This window comes from Phyllobates terribilis, unplaced genomic scaffold (genome assembly GCF_046119375.1).
Source record: "Phyllobates terribilis strain yellow unplaced genomic scaffold, ASM4611937v1 Scaffold_11__3_contigs__length_659146591, whole genome shotgun sequence".
NCBI classification, from domain to species: Eukaryota; Metazoa; Chordata; class Amphibia; order Anura; family Dendrobatidae; genus Phyllobates; species Phyllobates terribilis.
The window spans coordinates 583,935,514-583,961,462 of NW_027362771.1; the positions used below are offsets into that span (position 1 = coordinate 583,935,514).

At 48.0% G+C, this 25,949-nt stretch overlaps 1 protein-coding gene across 1 annotated transcript; it reads left to right on the forward strand.

Annotated features, from left to right (window-relative positions):
- The first annotated feature begins 967 nt into the window (after positions 1 to 967).
- RAB3D (RAB3D, member RAS oncogene family) lies at positions 968 to 25,643 on the forward strand. The gene is made up of 5 exons (XM_073654283.1): positions 968 to 1,253; positions 6,618 to 6,845; positions 19,777 to 19,895; positions 21,897 to 22,021; positions 24,761 to 25,643. Exons 2-5 carry the CDS (start codon positions 6,618 to 6,620, stop codon positions 24,940 to 24,942), a joined length of 654 nt encoding a protein of 217 aa, XP_073510384.1. The 5' UTR covers positions 968 to 1,253; the 3' UTR covers positions 24,943 to 25,643.
- Positions 25,644 to 25,949: the final 306 nt, after the last annotated feature.

Sequence of the window (25,949 nt, forward strand, 5' to 3'; positions counted from 1 at the left end):
GGAGGACTATGAAGCCCATCATACTATATGGAGGGCTATGTTGGGGCTATTATAATATTTGTAGGGCTATGTGGGAGTCATTATAATATGTGAAGAGCTATGTGGGGGCCATTATAATATTTGGAGGGCTATGTGGGGGCCATTATACTGTATGCAAGTAATTATAAAGTGTGAAGGTTTGTGTGGGGTCCATCATGTTGTGTGGGGGCCATAATACTGTGTGGAGGGCTAGTGGGGGCCATTATTCAGTGTGGTGAGTTGTGTGGCCATTATACTGTATGTAGGACCATTATACTGCATGGAAGGTTGTGTGGGGGTTACATTTGGGGGATCGTACCATGTTGGGGTCACCATACTCTGCTGGGGGAGTTGAGGTGGGGTACATGCTGTGCGTGTGGAGGGTACTTTTGTGTTTGGTGGGCACTTTTGTTGGCATCATACATTATGGGTGCATTAAAAGGGGAATCTAGGGGCTTCAGTAGGAAGAGAATTACTTTGTGAGGACTGCAAAGTTGTGAGATGTGCTCTTCTGTGACCCCGCCAAATATTATTTTATTTCTTGGGGGGGGGGGGGAATTAAAAACTAAAGCTTCTGCTATTGGCCCCCATGATTTCTATGTACGCCCCTGCTCACACTACTACTACATAACATATACACAGCACAGGTACAGTTCCCACATCTCCTAATCACACTCCTACGACAATATTCCAGATGTACATATGTATTGGATGTATGTCAACATGATGGAGCAGTACATCATATTGTATTCTACTGCAGCAGATGAGCATAATTACTCTGGGGTAGTTGGATGGGCACAGTGGAGATAAGGCTCCGGATTGCAGGGTCTGGCCATTGTTTAGTACAGTCAGGACATAGGGACCGTGGAGCCAGTAGAAGGCAGGTCAGGGACAGGAAGGGCCAGCCCTGCAGGGAGAGAGGGCTGGGGGAGGAGGAGGTGAGAGCCTGTGCTAGGAGAGTAGGAGGGAGAATGCAGGGGAAGGAGGCACACCTCAGTTTGGAGAGATAGAGCTACCTGCAAACAGACAGATCCGGGAGGGAGGGCAGGAGACAGCAGCAGACAGCAGGAGACAGTTCAGGGGGGGGGGACAGAGAAAGTAACATATAGACAGGGGCAAGAGAGTGCTGCAATAGACAGAGCACACAGGCTGCTGGACAGTGACAGGGAACCCACTGCAAGTGGAAAGAGTGACCAAGAAGCTGAGCCTGTGCCGGCTGGACCCTGCTGGAGAAGGTAGTATACTGATGACTGTATATACTGGGGCTAGACAGCACAACGCCACCACTGTCACCAGCAGCTGCTGTGTCCCCATCCTGGGACACGTCTCCTTACATGTGGGTGTGTATGTGCCAGGAGTCATGTGTGTTTCCTCCACATATCCCTATGTACTAATGTGATTATTCTAGTGTGCACTATATACATATATAGACTGTGTGCATGGTGGGCTAGGTCTCTGGGACGTCCGTCTCCTGGGGTCCGCTCCCCGTACAGTGCGCAGGCTGTTTATTCACTAGGAGTATTCCTTGGACTGCTGGATATAATGGATGGGCGGCTGGGAAGGCCCATCGTGATCTGACAGATGGGGCAGGGTGTTGTCAGCCACCAGCCCAGTATATTGCATTTCCCTGCTGGGCCGTGACATAATATATAATAATACAGAATTTATATGGCGCTTTTTAATTTGGCTAGCCCTATAATCAGGGCATGTAGTAATTATAATCCTGGCACTGAGATATTTTCGGGTGGTTGGTGGGGTGTAAATCCCATTGACGCTGCCGATTGTGGGGGGGAGCATGGAAAATTAATGGCTTTCCCCATTAGTGCAACATTATGAGCAAGCGGCAGGGTCTCATATACCAGAGTAGTGTGCGGTACCCCCGAACGACTGCACCCATGCCTAGTACATTTGGAAGAGGTTTATTTTATAGCAGCTTTTGTTTTTTTATCAGCCTCTGTAAGCACGGCGGAGATCCCAGCTCCTGGGTTTTATTTGCTTTGGGGTGTAGGCAGTGTAACACCCAGGTTGGCTGGACACAATGCTCAGCTCCGACTGCTCAGAATGACTTTCCATTAGAAGAGGAATTCCACGTAAGACATTAATCACATAGGACTGTAATGACTTAATGGCTCCTCCAGGTCAACACATCTGCCCCCTCCCCTGCCTATGGACAGTCCCCTGATGCCTGTGTCTCCTGCTTATGGATAGTCCCTGTATTCCCCCCCTCCCCTAGTCCATGTTGGTTACTTGTCTTTTTGGTGCTGAACTCTCCTCCCCATTTGGAATATATCAACCCCTGGACCATGAAAAGGAACTAAAAGCCAAACAAGCTTCAGGCTTTGGTGGACCAGCATCATAAGAAGGCCTCCTCTTTGTGCTCAGTTGCCTCTTTTCCTCTCCTCGTTGTATGTCCTCGATGCTGAAAGTTGTAGTACACTTATGTCCATATGGTCCTCACCTATGCGTAGTGTACAATCCTGAAGGGATTGTGATTTGGTAAGATATTCGTGGAGATGTGTCACTCGGGAGTAGTCAAACTTGTCTCAAAGATGTGACCTCGAAATGCTCCAGATGGCACCATGACTGGCTGCTTGTGTGGGCAGATCTTCAGACCTTGACCATCAGTTCCTGTCCTTGTTCTATTACACACAGAATCAAATAATGATCCAACCTTAATACTTTTACAGAAATTGTTCTCTGTATTAGATTTGTAGAAAACGGTTATCTGATGGTGGAGGGAGAAGGGGGTAACGTTGTCTCTTCTGGGTTGTCCGAGCCGGATGATACTATAGATTCAAGAAATGAAAACCTGGTCTTTATGCATCACCCACTTCAAGTCTGAAATGACCTGCAGGGTAAAGTAATGTCTGAAGGACCTTCCTGGACTAATAAAGTCTGCATTGCTTTGAGATCCAAGATTAAAGAGAGTCATACTACCAGATTTGGGTGGGTCGGTCGACCATCGTATTTGCGTGAATGCCCATATCCTTTCATTTGTAGGGGAGATAAGCCGCCAGAGATGTCCAGCAGGAACGTGCTCCCCTCTCCTCAATGACAACACATTCATGAAGGTGTATGGGCACCATTAGGTACGCTGTTGATTATTGGATGGTAGATGGCATATGATGTCTCCAGAAGTATTGAAGATGGCTCGGGACAGGCAGGTTTATTGACTGTCTTGATGATTGATGACTATTTTTCTATCCTCTAGTGTCCCCCAAACTCACTTTTCCTTTTTTTTTTTTTTTTTCAGTTCATTGATGTAAGGGACAGATAATTAATGCTAAGTACAGAATAGACAGGCCTTTCAATGGATTACTTCTGTCACAACATTTATTTAAAGCCTCCGACCTGTCTGTAGCTACAGTGAAATAATTCAATTCTGACTTTGAGCAGCCACCACTAGGGGGAGCTCACTGCATCTCGATTTATAGTGCTGTCTATCTCAGAAAGTAGTGAGCTCCCCCTAGTGGTGGCCAAGGAAAACGAAGTTCAGAGTTCCAATAAAGATATAAAAGTTTAGTTTCTAGATGGAAGCAGGTATGTAACTTTAAGGGGGCAATAGGGACATGTAGCAGCAAGAAAACGATTGTCCCATAAATATACAGTATGGATATCTGCTGTAGTACTGGCGGTAAATGTAAAGTTACAGCTGGACGACTGATCAGTTGTGTATCTGACGGTCAAATTTCAATTGCACCGACAGCCATAAAATAGCCTATATGGTATATTTTCCTATATTATCATGTGCTTCCTGCTCATAAAGGCAGAGACTGTGATAGCTGAATGCTATCATGGCATTGCCATATATGTAATGCTTCCGTATAAGAGAAACCCCATGTAAGCCGGCAGCTCCGCCATCACTACGTATGAATGACTGCAGTAGAAATAATTCTTGCGTTGAAAGTGATTTCAGTACATCTCAGGTATTTCAGTAATTCTGCGTCTTATTTGGTGGGACGCCTACATAATCACTGCCGTGTTGAAGATCAGTGGAACTTCAAGAAAGCAGAGTAACTTCTACGTTGGTTCACGGCGCCCCGTCGTGCCCTGCAGCGCTAGTAGCCGTTCTTACACTATCTGGACCGGACTTACTGGATCCAGTGCTCGTGTCTCATGTTAGCAATCAGCTCAAGTACAGGATATGGAGAAAAGTATTGGGGCGCGTACACATTACACCTCCAGGAGCTTTTCTCACGTCCTGGTCTACATTCATAGCCATTGATATGGAGTCGGCCCCTCTGCAGATATAACGGCTCCCGCTCTTCTGGGAAGGATTTCTACAAGATTTTGAAGGCATCTGTGGGAATTTTGGAGCATTTGTGGGGTCAGATCCTGATGTTGGGAGGAGACCGGGCTCACTATCTCTATTTTAGGTGTTAGATGGGGCTGAGGTCCGGGCTCTGTGCTGCCGCTCATGTTCTTCCACAATCTCCCCCCTCCATGTCTGTATGGAGCTTCTGCACTGGGCAGTTATGAGGAAGAGGAAAGGGTCTTCCCCAAACTGTTCCCACAAAGCCAGAAGCTACAATTGTCCACAATGTCTTGTACTGAAGCATTAAGATTTCCCATCACTGGAACTAAGATGTCGAGGCCGCCCCCTGATAACAGCTCAGGGCATTATCCTCCTCCACCATCTGTACAGCGGCACAATGCAGTCAGGTGGTAACGTCCTCCTGGAATCACCAAACCCAGACTCCTCCATCAGACAGAGACGTGTGATCCATCACTGCACAGAACACGTCTCCTCCAGAGTCCAGTGGTGGCGGCTTTACACCACTCCATCCGATGCTCGGCATTGTGCTTGGTGATGTACGGCTGTATTCACTTCTCAATAATATCACTCACAAGTGATGGGGGAGGATTTAGGAGGAAGAAAACGGACTTGTTACCCCGGTGGCTCCTATTACAGGACTGCGCTGGTATCACTGAGATCTGCACCACCAGCTATTCTGTCACATGGTAGTAAGGGATGACAGCATGACAAGGGGCCGGAGGTTTGACACCAAGGGCGGGAGGTCGGATGTTATACACCGGGGACGAGGGGTCGGATGTTATACACCGGGGACGAGGGGTCGGATGTTATACACCGGGGACGAGGGGTCGGATGTTATACACCGGGGACGAGGGGTCGGATGTTATACACCGGGGACGAGGGGCCGGATGTTATACACCGGGGGCGCGGGGCCGGATGTTATACACTGGGGAGTGAGGGGCCGGATGTTATAGGACGAGGGGCCGGATGTTATACACTGGGGAGTGAGGGGCCGGATGTTATACACCGGGGAGTGAGGGGCCGGATGTTATACACCGGGGAGTGAGGGGCCGGATGTTATACACCGGGGGCGAGGGGTCGGATGTTATACACCGGGGGCGTGGGGTCGGATGTTATACACCGGGGGCGTGGGGTCGGATGTTATACACCGGGGACGAGGGGCCGGATGTTATACACGGGGGACGAGGGGTCGGATGTTATACACGGGGGACGAGGGGTCGGATGTTATACACGGGGGGCGAGGGGTTGGATGTTATACACCGGGGACGAGGGGCCGGGTCTTATACACTGGGGGGGGGGCGAGGGTCGGATGTTATACACCGGGGACGAGGGGTCGGATGTTATACACCGGAGACGAGGGGCCGGGTCTTATACACTGGGAGGGGGCGAGGGCCGGGTGTTATACACTGGGGGGGGGGGCGAGGGGTCGGATGTTATACACTGGGGGCGAGGGGCCGGATGTTATAAATTGGGGGATGAGTGGTCAGATGGTCGGATATCATACACTGGGGGCGAGGGGCTGTATTTTTACACCTCTGGTAATGGATCTTAATGAAAACCTTGAACTCAATGAATAAGACGCATGTCCCAGTGCATTTGACCTTATATTGTGTACGAGGTGTGACTCGCTATAGTTGCGTTTTGCTGTTAGGACACGACACAGATTATAAGAATGGGAGAAAAAAGAAAAAAACAGCTCACCCAAGCTCTAGGCGCATGGAAGCACAGGATCCACCGGACCACAGTTGATCAAGCTTCTTGTAAATTTGCAGGTTTATTGAAGAATAGGAGATCTTTTAAAGCATGCTATTTACCAAAGCAACATGGCAGCGACGCATTTCAAACACACACGGCGTTTTTTGTTTATTCTTTGTCTGAGCGCTTGTACGTTTGAAACGCGTCGCTGCCATGTTGCTTTGGTAAATAGCATGCTTTAAAAGATCTCCTATTCTTCAATAAACCTGCAAATTTACAAGAAGCTGGATGAACTCTGTTTTTTGATTATAAGAATGGGCCCATGCTACTATTGACCATCAATGGAGAGACCTTCCTGTTTCCCCCATCATTTCGATAAGGAGGGGACTCCATGTATGTATGTGGCCTCCTCTTCATAGGTCAGAAAGAATTGGGGTCTCAATAGTGTGATCTCTGCAGATCACAAACCTTATGACATGAGACTGACCTATCATATAAGGGCCTTCAGAGACCCTCCTCTTTAAAGTAAAGAGGCCGACACATCATAAGCGTAGAGCGGACTTTGCATTGATAAACTACAGAAATCTCCGGCCATTGGGATAATACAGTAATTCTTCTCTTACGACAGATGGCATCTGCCAATGACACCCGCCAACCTCAGAAAGACGCTGCCGACCAGAATTTTGATTACATGTTTAAGCTCCTGATCATCGGGAACAGCAGTGTGGGGAAGACCTCATTCCTGTTCCGCTACGCTGATGACTCCTTCACCTCCGCCTTTGTCAGCACCGTGGGGATAGACTTTAAGGTGAAGACAGTGTATAGGAATGAGAAGAGGGTAAAGCTGCAAATCTGGGTAAGAAATCCCAAATTATTCTCTGACAAGTGAATGGGCCGCAGCCTCCACCAATAACCTTATATGACTGCAAGCCAACATTGTGTATCTAATTGTAGGGACCGCAGATGTATCGTGTATTAAGGGTGTGTTCTGGCCTGTCACTGAGCGGCTAAACGCTAACTCCTCCTTTACACAATATTTTACAAATTACATATCGACTTAATGTTCATAAAACATTGACTCACTGTGTACAAACATCACATTACTTATCCTGTACTGATCCTGTATTATACTCCAGAGCTGCACTCACTATTCTGCTGGTGGAGTCACTGTGTACATACATTACATTACTGATCCTGAGTTACCTCCTGTATTATACTCACAGAGCTGCACTCACTATTCTGCCGATGCAGTCACGGTGTACATACATTACATTACTAATCCTGAGTTACATCCTGTATTATACTCCAGAGCTGCACTCACTATTCTGCTGGTGCAGTCACTATGTACATACATTACATTACTAATCCTGAGTTACATCCTGTATTATACTCCAGAGCTGCACTCACTATTCTGCTGGTGCAGTCACTGTGTACATACATTACATTACTGATCCTGAGTTACATCCTGTATTATACCCCAGAGCTGCACTCACTATTCTGCTGGTGCAGTCACTGTGTACATACATTACATTACTGATCCTGTACTGATCCTGAGTTACATCCTGTATTATACTCCAGAGCTGCACTCACTATTCTGCTGGTGGAGTCACTGTGTACATACATTACATTACTAATCCTGAGTTACATCCTGTATTATACTCCAGAGCTGCACTCACTATTCTGCTGGTGGAGTCACTGTGTACATACATTACATTACTGATCCGGAGTTACATCCTGTATTATACCCCAGAGCTGCACTCACTATTCTGCTGGTGCAGTCACTGTGTACATAGATTACATTACTGATCCCGAACTGACCCTGAGTTACATCCTGTATTATACTCCAGAGCTGCACTCACTATTCTGCTGGTGGAGTCACTGTGTACATACATTACATTACTGATCCTGAGTTACATCCTGTATTATACCCCAGAGCTGCACTCACTATTCTGCTGGTGCAGTCACTGTGTACATACATTACATTACTGATCCTGTACTGATCCTGAGTTACTTCCTGTATTATACTCCAGAGCTGCACTCACTATTCTGCTGGTGCAGTCACTGTGTACATACATTACATTACTGATCCTGTACTGATCCTGAGTTACATCCTGTATTATACTCCAGAGCTGCACTCACTATTCTGCTAGTGCAGTCACTGTGTACATACATTACATTACTGATCCTGAGTTACGTCCTGTATTATACTCCAGAGCTGCACTCACTATTCTGCTGGTGCAGTCACTGTGTACATGCATTACATTACTGATCCTGAGTTATATCCTGTATTATACTCCAGAGCTGCACTCACTATTCTGCTGGTGCAGTCACTGTGTACATACATTACATTACTGATCCTGAGTTACATCCTGTATTATACTCCAGAGCTGCACTCACTATTCTGCTGGTTCAGTCACTGTGTACATACATTACGTTACTGATCCTGTACTGATTCTGAGTCACATCCTGTATTATACTCCAGAGCTGCACTCACTATTCTGCTGGTGCAGTCACTGTGTACATACATTACATTACTGATCCTGAGTTACAACGTGTATTATACTCCAGAGCTGCACTCACTATTCTGCCGATGCAGTCACTGTGTACATACATTACATTACTGATCCTGAGTTACATCCTGTATTATTCTCCAGAGCTGCACTCACTGTTCTGCTGGTGCAGTCACTGTGTACATACATTACATTACTGATCCTGTACTGATCCTGAGTTACATCCTGTATTATACTCCAGAGCTGCACTCACTATTCTGCTGGTGCTGTCACTGTGTACATACATTACATTACTGATCCTGTACTGATCCTGAGTTACATCCTGTATTATACTCCAGAGCTGCACTCACTATTCTGCTGGTGCAGTCACTGTGTACATGCATTACATTACTGATCCTGAGTTATATCCTGTATTATACTCCAGAGCTGCACTCACTATTCTGCTGGTGCAGTCACTGTGTACATACATTACATTACTGATCCTGAGTTACATCCTGTATTATACTCCAGAGCTGCACTCACTATTCTGCTGGTTCAGTCACTGTGTACATACATTACGTTACTGATCCTGTACTGATTCTGAGTCACATCCTGTATTATACTCCAGAGCTGCACTCACTATTCTGCTGGTGCAGTCACTGTGTACATACATTACATTACTGATCCTGAGTTACAACGTGTATTATACTCCAGAGCTGCACTCACTATTCTGCCGATGCAGTCACTGTGTACATACATTACATTACTGATCCTGAGTTACATCCTGTATTATTCTCCAGAGCTGCACTCACTGTTCTGCTGGTGCAGTCACTGTGTACATACATTACATTACTGATCCTGTACTGATCCTGAGTTACATCCTGTATTATACTCCAGAGCTGCACTCACTATTCTGCTGGTGCTGTCACTGTGTACATACATTACATTACTGATCCTGAGTTACAACCTGTATTATACTCCAGAGCTGCACTCACTATTCTGCTGGTGGAGTCACTGTGTACATACATTACTGATCCTGAAATACATCCTGTATTATACTCCAGAGCTGCACTCACTATTCTGCTGGTGAAGTCATTGTGTACATACATTGCATTACTAATCCTGAACTGATCCTGAGTTACATCCTGTATTATACTCCAGAGCTGCACTCACTATTCTGCTGGTGAAGTCATTGTGTACATACATTGCATTACTAATCCTGAACTGATCCTGAGTTACATCCTGTATTATACTCCAGAGCTGCACTCACTATTCTGCTGGTGCAATCACTGTGTACATACATTACATTACTGATCCTGTACTAATCATGAGTTACATCCTGTATTATACTCAAGAGCTGCACTCACTATTCTGCTGGTGCAGTCACTGTGTACATACATTGCATTACTGATCCTGAGTTACATCCTGTATTATACTCCAGAGCTGCACTCACTATTCTGCTGGTGCTGTCACTGTGTACATACATTACATTACTGATCCTGAGTTACATCCTGTATTATACTCCAGAGCTGCACTCACTATTCTGCTGGTAGAGTCACTGCATGCATTCATTACATTACTGATCTTGTACTGATCCTGAGTTGCATCCTGTATTATACTCCAGAGCTGCACTCACTATTCTGCTGGTGCAGTCACTGTGTACATACATTACGTTACTGATCCTGAGTTACATCTTGTATTATACTCCAGAGCAGCACTCACTATTCTGCTGGTAGAGTCACTGTGTACATACATTACATTACTGATCCTGAGTTACATCCTGTATTATACTTCCGAGCTGCAGTGCAGAATAGTGAGTGCAGCTCTGGAGTATAATACAGGTTGTAACTCAGGATCAGTAATGTAATGTATGTACACAGTGACTGCACCAGCAGAATAGTGAGTGCAGCTCTGGAGTATAATGCAGGATGTAACTCAGGATCAGTAATGTAATGTATGTACACAGTGACTGCACCAGCAGAATATTGAGTGCAGCTCTGCAGTATAATACAGGATATAACTCAGGATCAGTACAGGATCAGTAATGTAATGTATGTACAAAGTGACTGCACCAGCAGAATAGTGAGTGCAGCTCTGGAGTATAATACAGGATGTAGCTCAGGATCAGTAATGTAATGTATGTACACAGTGACTGCACCAGCAGAATAGTGAGTGCAGCTCTGGAGTATAATACAGGATGTAACTCAGGATCAGTAATGTAATGTATGTACACAGTGACTGCACCAGCAGCATACTGGGTGCAGCTCTGATCAGCTGCTAGTCAGTGTGCTGATTACGGGTGTGGTGGCTGCAGATCCTGCTGTGAGCTCCTGATCTCTGAGAAACCAACACCTCTCCACCTGGGGACCTGCTCTCTCTCTTTCCCAGGGAGGGAGCGGGTTTCTGGGATGAGTGATGGAGCCAAGTCCCAGGCTTCTGCTTCCCGAACCAGGCCGGCGGGGGGCAGAAGAAACCAGCAACCGGCCTGCACATCAGAGGACTTGGGGGTGAGACGCTGCACCAGGAGTCGCAGCAATGTGGCTCCTACTCCCCCCGGGATTGTGGAGACCCCCAGAAGCCGCAAGGCTTCCAGCATGGAGGAAAAGCCTGACAGCGGCGTGCAAGATGGCGCTCCTTCCGGAGGAAAGCTGAGTGCTCACGGAGGTGAGGCCGACCTCCCTGAGGGGGAATGGGCGCTGCAGGGACCCCGGGTGTCTGTGTCCACCTATGCCTCCCGGGTCATGATCCACCTCCGTGAGTATGAAGATGCCAGTAAGCTCATCAGGAGGCTCCGGGAGGAGCTGCGCTGCACAAGCGCCAAAGCTGCGGGGGCCTCCAAACCAAGGAAGGCAAAACTCCAAGCCGAGGTAAAAAGACTGAGCAGTGAAATTCAACGCCTGGAACTTAGGAAAGCCACCATCAGGGAGCAGAGTGGTCCTTTCAAAGAAAAACTTATAAATGAAGACCGCTTTAGAGAAATGGCTGATACCAGAGAGCAAAGGCAGATAGGGCTGCAGCCTGAGAGCCAGGTGGATGATGAGTGATGATGACCAGCAGCAAGCCCCACCTGGCAGCCTGCAAAGTCACCCGCAGGCCACGTGCAGCGAGCTCCCTGCAGGACAGGCGACAGTGACATCCGGTCGCAGTTCTGCCGGCTCTGGGGAGGACAGTGACAGCAGCGGCCAAGGAGGGGCGCTAATGGCGGAGATAAAGCTCCTGGAGTCCCCAGTGTGCCTCCAAAACTTCCATCTTGGTGACGATCTACCAGAAGAGGCACCTGGGGGCCACAAAAAGGCAAAGAAGACCACGCCAAAGCTGCAGGAAGCGGTAAGCTATGTCTATGCCCCCCTCCCTGTACCCCCTGAGTCGGCGGCAGGCTCAGCTCGCTGTATAAGCCCCGTTGCCCAGCCCAGCCCGGGTTCTGCTGTGGATCCGGTGCAAAGGCGCGGGGAGATTACAGAGTGCGGTAGTGAGGCGCAGAGCTCCGTCTCTGCTTGTAGTAGTGGGGACATAGCAGGAGGTGCATCAGCCGAGAGGCTGGACAGTGAGGGCGGCCCGGCGGCGGGCGTTCCATCAGGCCACGATGCTGTGGTGCGCTCCTCAGTGGGAGGGGGGAGCAGCCCGGTGTCGGAGGCAGCTCCGGTAGCCTCGGCGCCTCTGAATGCTGTTGCCGCTGATCACTTAGTTGAGAAGCGGCGGCAGTGTGAGGGGGCAGTTGGGGCTGAGCGTTCCAGTCCTCCCACGAAAGTGCTATTTTGTGTTGGCGTCGCTGGTCCGGAAGATCCTGATGCTAAAGATCAGCGGCGCCTAACTGCAGCTAGAGATCAGCGGCACATTATACCAAATGCCAAACAGCGGAAATTACCGACCGATGATGTGGAGGGCACACATAAGACCGGGGGTGAGGTCGCCTCCAGCTCTATGGAGGTGACTGAGCCCCTTGTGCCTGATGCGGAGGTCAAAAGGTCATCCACCATTGTTACTGGTCCAGCAGGAATGAATGTGGTGGTGGAGGTGAATGAGGATAATTCATTGTCTAGTGGTGTGGTTGCTGGTTTGGTGGAGGGTGAGATGGAGGTGGGTAATGGTGATACTGTCGGGGCTGATGTGGTCACTGGTCCGGTTGCCCCCCCGGGGGTGGCAACACCTGTCCAGAGTTATGCCAGTGTCACCTCCGGGGCAAATAGGGCATCCTCCTCGTCTCCAGGCTTTGGGGACGGCATGTTGCAACGGCGCCTTCTGGAGGCTCTAAAGAAGGGGGAGAGATCACTAATGGTAGAGGGTCGAGAGGTTGATCTATCCTTCTGGATAGAGAGGCATGGCCTCGGGGCCTTCCGAGAGCAAAAAGGGGGAGATACAGTGTGGTCCCTCCCAACAGCCGGGCCAGGCAGTGTGCGTAGGAATGTGGTCCGTCTTCGGTGGAGGGGCAGTGATGCATGTCCTCCAAGGTCTAAAGTTGTGGAGCTCCTGCTGAGGATGGGCTTCAAGGCGATTGACATCTACGCCTTGATACATCCCTATTCCACGCCTGAGTTTGATGTCAGCTTTGTTCGACCGGAGGGGCTTGAGCTCTTCTGGGCGAATTATGAGTTGGCAAAAAATGAGCCCGGCTGGCGAGACTTTGCCGTTCAGGCAGTGTCTCGCCAAAACCAGATCAAGAAAGTGACCGTGATGACTCGTAACGAGTCGCTTTCTTGCTATGACATCATGACGTGGCTTGGTCAGTATGGAGAGGTGGTGGAGATGCCAAAGAAAAACCGCGACGAGTTTGGTATCTGGTCAGGGGCCTGGACGTTTATGGTAAAACTTAAGCGTTCAGGTGGTACGGTTGCCCACATTCCATCGTCTGCCTTCCTGGGTAGGGATCGTATCCTGGTCTTCTACCAGGGGCAACCGAAGCTCTGTCACAGGTGCGGCGACCCCACACACTTCAGTGCAAACTGCTCCGTGCAGAAATGCGCGTTGTGTGGGGGTGTCGGCCATCTTGCCGCCTCTTGTGTGGAGATTAGGTGCCACCTGTGTGGTGAGTTAGGCCACCCATTCAGCCGTTGTCCTCGCTCCTTTGCTAATGCAGTCGAGACCCCGGTGGGAGTAAGCCGTGAGGCCGATTCTGCTGGAGAGGGGACTAGCAGGGGTGGGGGAGCTGAGGGGCCAGGGAAGAAAAGCAATAAAAAGACGCCTGCCCAGCTGAGGCGTCTAGACAAGCGCAGACAGGAGAGGGAGCGGGGCGAGCCCCAGACTACCGGGGCAGCCCCTGTCCTGGATGCCAGTGTTGCTGCTGAGGCCCCGAGGGATGATGAGTTGGATGAGGAGGTCAGGAGGATCCACAGGGAGGAAACTGCCTCTGCTTCAGAATCCTCCCATTATGAAAGTATGGATGAGGATAATAAGCAGTGGCTAGAGCACAAGCGTAAGCTCGGCACCAAAAAGAAGAGAAAGAAGGGAGATAAAACATCTTCTCCCGCTCTGACCAAGGTACCTAAGGAAGGTAAAGCCGACTCCCCTCTAGTTGGTCTTTCTAACCGGTTCCAAGCCCTTGATAACATCTCTTCCTCTGAGGAGGAGGCTGAGGTTCCGGCTTCAGCGGAGCTTACAGGGGGCGCCGAGTCTCCTTCTCCTGGGGATGCAAGGTCCTTGGGGGGAGGGACTGGCCCAGAGTCCGGAGACGAGGACGAAAAAAGAAGGAAAAATGTGGGAATGGACACCTCTGTGTCATTAAAGAGGGGGAAGGATTCCTCCTCTGAGGCAGAGGATAAGGGGAGTGGGAAGAAGAAAGCCATCTAACTCAATCACCAATGATGGCGGTACCCACTCCGTTGACGCTGGCGTCCATTAATGTCGCCAGCATTAAGTCAAACATGGCTAGATTTGCGGCCTTTGATTTTCTCAGCCGGGTTGAAGCTGACATTTTCTTTTTGCAAGAGACCAGGCTGCCAAATATGGCAGAGGTGTTTATAGCTAAGAGGGAGTGGAGACTCGGGCCCTCCTATTGGTCTCTTGCGGCCGAGCCGTATAGCGGAGTGGCGGTCCTTTTTACCGCACCGGTAGAATGCCGACGGGTATTGAGTTAGAAATGGGGAGGTGCCTGATATTAGATGTCCTCATGAAGGGACAAGAGCTTCGGCTCATTAACATCTATGGTCCCCAATCTAAATGGGACCGGAAGTGTCTCTTTATGAGGATCAAGCCCTACCTTTTTACGAGTCGGCAGGTCGTCTTTGGAGGGGACTTCAACACTGTCACGAGGCCCCGGGATAGAGGAGGTTCCAGAGACAAGCTGACTTATGATAGCGTTGCCCTTAATAGTATAGCTAGTGAGGCCCGCCTGGTGGATGTCCACATCCGGCACACCGCAGGCCACGAGGGGTTCACCTGTCATAGAAGTAACTGTAGGTCCAGGATAGACAGGTTTTATTTAAAGGAGGAAGCCGTCTCTTCAGCAGTATCTGTTGTTGAGGTGGAGTTCTCCGATCACTGTTTGATTTTGTTTTCCCTGAATGTTACAGAGAGCCCCCGGATGGGAAGAGGCTTTTGGAGGCTCAATTCGGCTCTCTTGGAAGAAGCGGAGATAAGACAGTCCTTTGAGGATTTTCTTCAGAGCCAGGTACCCTTACTGGATCTTTGTAGTAGTAAGTCAGAGTGGTGGGAGATGTTTAAGAAAAGGGTGGCGAGATTCTTCCGCCAGCTCTCGAGCCTCAGGAGCCTGGACAGGTACCGCCTGTATCAGGGCCTGAGGAGGAAACTCGAGCATCTTGTGTCAACTGGAGGTAGCCGCGAGGAGATCTCCAGAGTGAAATCTTTGCTAATGAGGTGTCAGTATGATAGACACGCATCTTTGGTTTTTGAGAGGGATTACGGGAAGTACCGCTCGCCCGACCCTTATAGAAACTGCAAGATGTCAGTGAATAGTAAAGTTGTTACAGGACTGGTTGACACTGCGGGGTCCCTGAAAAGATCCAGATCAGGGATCCTGGAGGTCGTCAGATCCTTCTACTCGCACCTCTTGGGGAAGAGGGATCTGGATTGGGATGAGATGTCGGCTTTTCTGGCTGAAGCCGTCCCCGAACCAGGGGTAGACCCCTCTCTTGGCGTTTTGACAGAGATGATCAGGGAAGAGGAAGTTAAGTTGGCGATTGAAGGGCTTGCCCTGAAGAAATCTCCCGGTCCGGATGGCTTAACATCTGAATTCTATAAGACCTTTAAGGACGCCTTGGTTCCCCTCTTGACTGAGGTATTCAATGAGTGTCTTTCCTCGGGCACTCTGCCAAAGTCAATGAGGAGGTCTGCCCTGATCATCTTGTCAAAGGGTAAGGACCCATCTTGCATTGAGAATTGGCGTCCCATAGCGCTTCTCAATGCAGACAGGAAGGTTTTGGCAAAGGTGCTGTTTAATCGGCTGGTGAAATTTGCACCCCAGCTCCTTTCGGGGGCCCAGCATTGCTCTGTTCCGAGCCGCAGTACAATTAGTGCTGTACTCTGTGTCCGAGAGGCGGTGGAGCAGGGTAGGGCTGGCCACTGGAAGGGGTACATGCTGTCATTGGACCAGGCAAAAGCGTTTGATCGGGTTAATCATGAGTACCTCTGGTCTGTCCTTCTGAGGTATGGCCTGCCGGGGGGGTTTGTTGATTGGCTTAAGACCTTGTACTCTGGGGCAGAGAGTTTCCCGCTTGTGAACGGTTGGATTGGCAGCTCTTTTGAGGTTGGGTGTGGTGTTCGCCAGGGTTGTCCCTTGAGCCCGTGTTTGCGATTGACCCACTTCTTAGGAGGGTGGAGCGTGGACCGTTGGCTGGGATCGGGATGGACCGGGCAGCACCGGAAGCCACTCTGAGAGTGGTGGCGTATGCCGATGACGTCACCGTTTTTGTTTCCTCTGATGGGGAGGCAGAATGGCTGATGTCAGAGGTAAATCGCTACTCGGAGGCATCCGGGTCTAAGATCAACCGGGATAAGTGTGAGAGTCTCTGGCTGGGAGGAGGAGATCCTGGTTTTGATCTCCCGGACACCCTTCCAGAACCCAAAGTCTCTGCAAAAGTTCTTGGCATCGAATTTGGCCAGGGGGATTACCCCAAACAAAATTGGGACAGCAGGCTAGAGATCGCCACTCAGAATGTGAACCAATGGAAGGGTTGGTCTTTGACCCTAAGGGAAAGGGTAAACCTGATCAAAACTTACCTGCTCCCTTTGCTGATCTATCTGGGCAGTGTGTGCATCTTGCCAGAGCCTCTCTGGACTCGGGTCTACAGTTTGTTCTTTCAACTGTTATGGGGGAATAGACTGAACCTGGTCAAGAGGGAGGTTACTTACCGTACGAGGAGACTAGGAGGGTTGGGTATGGTCAACCCTGTGGTATTCCTTGTGAATACCTTCATTAAGATCAATATTGCAAACCTCTGGAAAGAGAGGACTCCTCCGTGGGTATTCTCCTGTAAGGGATGGTTTCAGCCTTTCTTCCAGGAATGGGAGACAGGAGGGCAAGTGAAGGATCTCCGCACACCGCATGGACATCTCCCGGCTTACGCTACCGTGGTTCTGAAGGTAATTCGCCGGTGGGGTCTGGGAATGTGGGAGGTCAGGACTCTGCCAAGGAACCTTCTTGACAAAAGGGTTCTGTTGACCCATTTTCAGAGGCCTCTGGCGCTCAGGGATTGCCCAAGTCGGGATCTTGGGGTGGGTCTGCATCTTTTGAATTCTATCAGGATCCCTTCGAAGGTTTGGGACTTGGCTTGGCACTGCTTCCATGGGAAACTGTGTGTGAGGGACAATCTGAAGTGTAGGAGCTCTGAGGACAGGAACTGTCCTCGGGAGCATTGTGGTACCATGCTTGACAGCATGGACCACTTCCTGCTTCGTTGTCCCTTTAACACAGAGGTGTACAACAGGGTGGGCGCCTCCATTGGCTGGCCGGTCTCTCTTATGCGGAATGGGCCTATGGAGCATTCGGGGACCTGGGTGGTCGGGACCGCTGCACCTTATTTCTAGTTAGCGCAGTGGTTAGGTATCACACGTGGAACGCACGGTGCTTAGTATCGACGCAGCGGAAAATCCTCCCAGTGGACGATGTGTTTAGGACCATACTCGGTGACCTGGTGAAGGTGCGTTCTCTGGAGTATGAGAGACTGGGTACACGGAGGGCCGCTCTCCTCTTGAGGGGCTTTTCTTTTAGTGTGCCCTAGTCTGGTCATCTCCTCTCCTGGTGGTGGGCTGCTGCTGACACCATAGATTTTTGTTTTATTGATCAGTAGACAGTGATGTAGGGCTGGAGGCGCCGAACTTGGGCTTTGTCAGTTGTGGTTATTGTATTGTTTGTTTCTGTATATATTGTATATTTGGGTTTGGGTGTAGGTGTTAGGTTGGGTGGAGGGAAAAGGGGGGAGGTGGGTTCATCTTGTGGGACACTGGTTATTTCGGTGAATAACTGGCACTGCCTGATCTGTCCTATGGACGTCAGACTGCGGCATGAGGCGCGGGACTGGTGGGCTTGAGTGTGGGGGGGTTTGTTTTGTCTTGTATATATTTGTATAGTTAGTATTTATTTTATTTTATTTATTTAAAAAAAAAAAAAAAAAAGAATGTATATATTAGTTTGTATATAATTTGTCGGTTATTGTTTATTATATTGTTATTATTTGTTTGGTAACCGGACCAGATGTCATGGTGTAGGTAGTTATTATTGTGTATATATGTATAATATGTGTGTGAGGAGAGAGGGAGCGGCTGGACCAGTTCATTACATTGTTTATTTTCTGGTTATTAATTTTGTTATGTTTCTGTTATTATTATTGTTATGTTTTTCATTTTTATAATAAAAGATCTACAGGATGTAACTCAGGATCAGTAATGTAATGTATGTACACAGTGACTGCACCAGCAGAATAATGAGTGCAGCTCTGGAGTATAATACAGGATGTAACTCAGGATCAGTAATGTAATGTATGTACACAGTGACTGCACCAGCAGAATAGTGAGTGCAGCTCTGGAGTATAATACAGGATGTAACTCAGGATCAGTAATGTAATGTATGTACACAGTGACTGCACCAGCAGAATAGTGAGTGCAGCTCTGGAGTATAATACAGGATGTAACTCAGGATCAGTAATGTAATGTATGTACACAGTGACTGCACCAGCAGAATAGTGAGTGCAGCTCTGGAGTATAATACAGGATGTAACTCAGGATCAGTAATGTAATGTATGTACACAGTGACTGCACCAGCAGAATAGTGAGTGCAGCTCTGGAGTATAATACAGGATATAACTCAGGATCAGTACAGGATTAGTAATGCAACATATGTACACAATGACTCCACCAGCAGAATAGTGAGTGCAGCTCGGGAGTATAATACAGGATGTAACTCAGGATCAGTACAGGATCAGTAATGTAATTATATACACAGTGACTGCACCAGCAGAATAGTGAGTGCAGCTCTGGAGTATAATACAGGATGTAACTCAGGATCAGTAATGTAATGTATGTACACAGTGACTGCACCAGCAGAATAGTGAGTGCAGCTCTGGAGTATAATACAGGATATAACTCAGGATCAGTACAGGATCAGTAATGTAATGTATGTACACAGTGACTGCACCAGCAGAATAGTGAGTGCAGCTCTGGAGTATAATGCAGGATGTAACTCAGGATCAGTTCAGGATTAGTAATGCAATGTATGTACACAGTGACTGCACCAGCAGAATAGTGAGTACAGCTCTGGAGTATAATACAGGATGTAACTCAGGATCAGTAATGTATGTACACAGTGACTGCACCAGCAGAATAGTGAGTGCAGCTCTGGAGTATAATACAGGATGTAACTCAGGATCAGTAATGTAATGTATGTACACAGTGACTGCACCAGCAGAATAGTGAGTACAGCTCTGGAGTATAATACAGGATGTAACTCAGGATCAGTAATGTATGTACACAGTGACTGCACCAGCAGAATAGTGAGTGCAGCTCTGGAGTATAATACAGGATGTAACTCAGGATCAGTAATGTAATGTATGTACACAGTGACTGCACCAGCAGAATAGTGAGTGTAGCTCTGGAGTATAATACAGGATGTAACTCAGGATCAGTAATGTAATGTATGTACACAGTGACTGCACCAGCAGAATAGTGAGTGCAGCTCTGGAGTATAATACAGGATGTAACTCAGGATCAGTTCAGGATTAGTAATGCAATGTATGTACACAATGACTTCACCACTACACTGGAGCTAGATGTGATTACGGCAGCGCCTTCTCCTGGTCATACTCTTATCCTGCGCATACTGTGCTGATAGTCTTTGTGTTATGGATACAGGACACAGCCGGACAGGAGAGATACCGCACTATCACCACCGCATACTACAGAGGAGCCATGGGATTCCTGCTCATGTATGACATCTCAAACATGGACTCATTCAATGCCGTGCAGGACTGGTGAGCAAATAACCCCAATACTGAAGGGATTGATGGGAGGACACATTTTTCAAACCTACCCTGTATTGTACTCCAGAGCTGTATTCACAATTCAGCTGATTGTAATTGGAAATCTTCAGCAACCTTGAGTTGAGTTTGTATAATACTGTGGAAACTGTTTCTGAACTTAATACAAACACTAGAACTAGAAAGATTTGAGCGCAGCTGAAGTGTGAATGCTGCTCTGGAGCATAATAAAGTGTCTAATACAAGATAAGTAAAGTAGTATATCTACATTGACCATGAAAAGCAACTAAAAGATCAGTAGGAGATCTCTGGTGGGCCTTTTATAATACTGGTGCCCGGGAGTAGGGCCTGAGTGCCACTGCTATGGCAGCTTCGCTACAAATAGGGTTCAGGTTTCCATCCAAGGATGAACGTTAAGTGCTTGTGGGTGAACTCGCTCTTTAAGAAGTCAGAATAATGACTATGCCTGTAGGAGTGAGCGGAGAGCGAAGTGCTGGCTCCACCGTGAGAGTCAACAGCCTGAGGAGGAGGAGGACAGAGTCACGGGGATATCACAATTACCTGGGGTGTTGAGAGAATATCATTGTGGACACAGTGAGAGTCGGGAACATCAGCTACCAATCATGGCTCTAGATTTGCCACCGCTCGAGGCAGGGACAAGTGGATGGACAGTGTCCCTTAATGGGGCGTCTCATGCCTGACATGTCTCCTAGACCCAAACCTATCAGCAGAATCAGGCTGTGTGCCCACTATGCGTTTTTCAAGCGTATTTTGCTGCGGAATTTCTGCAACGTAAACGCTTGCAAAACGTTTGGCAATCCGTGCCCCATGATCCCCAATGAAAACCTGCATGTTCTGTGTCCATGCTGCGGAATTTTCCGCAGCGGATTTTCCTTGCGGAAAAATCCGCAGCATGTCCACTATTTGTGCGTTTCTGCATGCGGATTTGAGGTCACAATGCATTTGAAAAATGCGAGTCAAATCCGCATGTAAAAACGCTGCAAAAATGCGTGTAAAATCCGCACTCGTTTTTACTGCCAAGAACATGCAGAAACCTTACAGAAATTTTCTGCTTCAATTCTGCATCGTGGGCACATAGCCTAAGGGTCCTCTGTTCCCTTTTTTTCAACCCGAAAGGAGAAGATCCTTAAAGGGGTATTCCCATCTCAAAGATGCAGTAGGTATAATAATAACATTATTAGCAAATTCCTCCAATTAGAAATGTTGTATAGTTCTTCTGATTCGCTATGTCGCCTTCCTCATGTAGGGCATTCCAGTAGCTTAGGTTTCCATAGTTACGACCACTCATAGTGACAGTTAGACAGCTCTTTGTGGTCGTAACCATGGATACCTAAGCTACTGCAATGCCCTGCACATGAGGAAAGTGACATAGCGAATCAGAAGAACTATACTACATTTCTAATTGGAGGTATTTGCTAATATTATTATTATTATTAAACCTACTACATATTGGGATAGGATCTTGTAGATGGGAATACCCCTTTAACTGTAAAGGACTATTCCCAGGAATTAAAATGATTGCACTTATGGTTTTAATGTCTGTGCTCTCACATCTGGAAACTTTAAGTAATGGTAGACTGGGGTTCCCATGTTTTTTGGTACAAATAGGAGATGGGAGAGCCGGAAGCCCATGTGCATCATTAAAAAATATGTAAGCAATTGGGATTAGGCTTCTATCACTTGTGTGTTCAAAGAGAACGTGTCATCAGGTTTTCCCCCAATAAACTAAATCCACCACCTTTAAGTGGTCTTGAACAGCTCCCCAGCAACCTGTACATAAGTGCCCAGATCCCCGAACATCTAATAAAAACTGCTCCAGTGTGTATGCAGTCCGATGGGTGTCGCTGGTCTGTGCTCGGCGCCTCCTCTGTCCCCGGCCCTCCAGCTTTGATCGACGTGGCTGACGCCTCCTACATCTCTCATGGTGAATGCCCTGAAATTAAACTTCAGCTTTTCTCCCCTTTAACCCTACAGGGCAACCCAAATCAAGACGTACTCGTGGGACAACGCCCAGGTCCTACTGGTGGGAAACAAGTGCGACCTGGAAGATGACCGGGTCATCCCTGCCGAGGACGGACGCAGACTGGCTGAAGAACTAGGTGAGGCTGATTCGGCTGAATTCCTTCACAACCGGGCGATTTTCCCTTTATGCGCTTTCATTTTTTCCTTTCCTCGTTTCCGGAGCCATGACTTTTTTTTCATTTTTCCATCCACATAGATATGAGGGCTTGCTTTTTGTGCCCCGAGTTGATGTTTTTATTGATATCACTTTGGCACTTTGGGGTAGTTGTGATGCTTTTATTGCCTGTTATTCCATTTTTTTGTGTTGTTGCAGCGGCTGAAAAAAAATGCAATTCTGGTGTTTTTGATGTTTTTTTTTTCTCATTACTCCGTTTACCGATCTTATTAATTTATTTTATACTTTGATAGAGCAGACTTTTATATGTGTATTTTAGTGGGGACAACAGGAGAGATTTAAACTTTTGTATTTTGTTGATTTTCGTATTTTTTTTAAAACATTTTCTTTACGTTTTACTGTATATTTCTTAGACCCCTTAGGGGACTTGAAGCTGCGATCGTCTGATCACTTGTGCTATACCTAGCAGGGATTCAGCACTGCTATGTATAGCGAAAATCATGAGGTCCTACACATTGGCTTTCACGGGAGGATCGTAATGACAGGCACAGGGGTCCTCAGCGGACCCCCGGCTGTCATGGCAACTCATCGGTGCCCCGCGATCACGGCACGGGTGCTCCCTTGCCGGTGTGTGTTAAATGCCACTATCAGAGATCGACAGTGGCATGTAACAGGTTAACAGCCATGCATGGGTGGAGCTGTTAGAGGCAGATGATGGCTGAATATCACAGCCATCATCTGCCGAGAAAGATGCGGGTTCGGCCAACATCAAAGTCAGGGAGCCGGCATACGATGTACCAGTACGTTATATGTTGGAAAGAGGTTAAAGGGTGTGCTAATCCTCTGTTTTCAGGAGCAAAACCGCTCCTCTGCTTTCCGACTTCCTGCTTACTTGGGGGCACTGTGCACCGCCGGCCTGAACTATGTGCTTTCTCATGCTGCCAGCTGAGCAGCTTTGTCTCTGCAGAATCGGAAAAGTGCAGGGAAACCAAGGCTGGTCCGATGTAGTGATCCAGCCGGCTTCTGAGCGGCTCTCTCAAGCTATATAGCAAAGCGCTTACAAGCAAGCGCTCCTTCCCTTGGAAACCGGCCACCTCTGATACCCTGGCCGGTAACTTAGGCAAGGAGATTTAAATTTTAAAATCAAAAATATCTTCATTTTTGAGTAGAAATAGAATTTTTAATTACGTTCTATGTTTGTACAAACCCTGCAGTTTTAACCTTAAATGAAAATCAGCGGTAGTAGTGATGTCATGACTACAGCACATATCACCGCTGTAGCCAATCACTGATCTGGGCAGCTCTGCTGGTGTAAACAGCTCGAGCCACTGAGCTCAATGATTAGCGGCAGTGGTGATATGCTCTGTAGTCATGTTGTCACTGCTGCTGCCAATACATAGTGACCGGAGTAGTGTTGGAGTGCCAGCGCTGGACTGGGGGAGGGTGATTACTGTCTGTGTTTGTTACTTTACAAGTATGCAGTTTGGGCTGCACTTTTTTTTTAAAAGTGGAAAACGCCTTTAAAAGGGTTCTCCAGTACTGTTATGTTAATAGCCTATCATAAGGAAAGGTCATCAATACCAGATCGTGGGGGTGCGACACCTGATACCCCCCCACCGATCAGCTGTTCCCGGTCTTGGGGTACTGAAGATTCTCTCTTTTCGAATGAATAGGAGTAGATCTGCAGTACCCTGCTATGGCCTCTATATAGTTGGCTGAACTGTACTAATCTGCTCTACAACTGATCACATCCAGCCAGAACCGAGACGTGAGACTGATCATATCCGGGTGGGATCAGTACTCAGGACAGATCGCTCCCGGCCGGCATCGGGACGGATCGCTCCCGGCCGGCATCGGGACGGATCGCTCCCGGCCGGCATCGGGACGGATCGCTCCCGGCCGGCATCGGGACGGATCGCTCCCGGCCGGCATCGGGACGGATCGCTCCCGGCCGGCATCGGGACGGATCGCTCCCGGCCGGCATCGGGACGGATCGCTCCCGGCCGGCATCGGGACGGATCGCTCCCGGCCGGCATCGGGACGGATCGCTCCCGGCCGGCATCGGGACGGATCGCTCCCGGCCGGCATCGGGACGGATCGCTCCCGGCCAGCTTTGGCCCTCGGGACGGATCACATCCAGCCAGCCACAGGACTCGGGGGTGATCACGTCCGGCCGGCATCAGTACTCGGGGGGTGATCACGTCCGGCCGGCATCGGGATTGACCACATCCAGTTGGCATAAAGTGTTGAAAAACACAGAACTGATATTGATGACCCATCCTAAGGATAGGTCATCAATATAAAAGTACTGGACAACCCGTTTAATGGTTAAAATTGCAGTGTTCATATAAACAAGAATGTTTGCAATTTTCTTTTTATTAAAAATCTTCTCTCTTCTCAATAACAGAGCAATTTTTAATTCTTTAGTTTACAGCCCCTTGTTTAAGTTTCCAGCCACCTCTTCTTTTTGGCAAAACTTTATTGAAATTCCCTTTAAATGGATTCATTGAAAACAAATGTGCTTTTTTAGCATAATGTAATAAAAAAAAAAAAAAAAAAAAAAAATGAAAAAAAATCTGCATTTCCTAATACTGTGCTGCTCCTGGTGTCTATATTGCTGAGTAAAAAAAAAATCACGGCCAAAGCCAAAGCCGGCCCAAGGTCTCCACTGACACGTGTTTCTCCTTCCTTCTCTCTTAAGGATTTGAGTTTTTTGAAGCAAGTGCGAAAGAGAACATCAACGTGAAGCAAGTTTTCGAGCGTTTAGTGGATGTCATCTGTGAGAAGATGAACGAAAGCCTGGAGAATGGACCAGTACCTTCAAGTGGAGCCGCGCAGCTCAATGATGCTGCCCCCAAGGAGCAGAATAGTTGCTCTTGTTAATTTGGTCACTGAAAATTACGCAAAAAATCCCAATTAGGTCGGAGAGATGTCTCTTGTTATATGCAAAGCTAGGCGAGATGCAAAATGTAACTGCCCTTATGGTGCGGAAACCTCCTGGCTGTATGAGGTCCACAGGGAAGGGGGCGACTGCCGCCATCACACTCCCGGCTGAGCGACGACTCCTCCAGCGAGAGACATTGTTACGTAGAATCCCCAAGCTAATCCATTGTTACAGAAATGAATCTGGCGTCCCACAAATATTGGGAGCCAAGTTCATGATCTATGTGGCCATCATGCACCTCCCTATGGTATGTTAGCATCTCCGCAGGGGCTTCCAGGAGCCCAGCTTTGTGTTTCCTTGCCATTAAGTGCCAAAGATTAATCCAATCTGCCCCCTAAGATGAATAATTCCACGTTACGAGGGATCTGCAAAGTTTTGCTCTGCATGTTTTATTTTTAATGCTCCGCATGAACCTTCTGGAGGGGGACATAGAAATGTTACTGTGTATGGGCCGGACCCTCCGTGATGGACTGAGGGTGGGATTACTCCGCCGTCGTTGAAGTGCAGATTCGTACATATATATATATTTGGGTGTCACAAATGAAGCTGTTAACACCTCAGATGTTCCCTCTCTTGTGGGTGTACAATCATTATACCACATGTTTACATTTGTAATAAAAGGAATTCTCCTTTTATTTTATCTATGAACTATGACTGTATACAAGAGTGTGACCTGTGTATAAGGAGGAGGAGAGGTCTGTGTATAAGGAGGAGGAGAGGTCTGTGTGTCCTGATGTCTGTGTATTAGGAGGAGGAGAGGTCTGTGTGTCCCGATGTCTGTGTATTAGGAGAAGGAGGAGAGGTCTGTGTGTCCTGATGTCTGTGTATTAGGAGAAGGAGGAGAGGTCTGTGTGTCCTGATGTCTGTGTATTAGGAGAAGGAGGAGAGGTCTGTGTGTTCTGATGTCTGTGTATTAGGAGGAGGAGGAGAGGTCTGTGTGTCCTGA

What these genes read in the sequence shown, in the direction of transcription:
- RAB3D (XM_073654283.1), top strand. Translation starts at nt 6,618, where the DNA reads ATGGCATCTGCCAATGACACCCGCCAACCTCAGAAAGACGCTGCCGAC. An exon ending in GGGTAAAGCTGCAAATCTGG is followed by an intron (nt 6,846 to 19,776) that starts GTAAGAAATCCC and finishes TTATGGATACAG; the next exon opens with GACACAGCCGGACAGGAGAG. An exon ending in TTCAATGCCGTGCAGGACTG is followed by an intron (nt 19,896 to 21,896) that starts GTGAGCAAATAA and finishes TTAACCCTACAG; the next exon opens with GGCAACCCAAATCAAGACGT.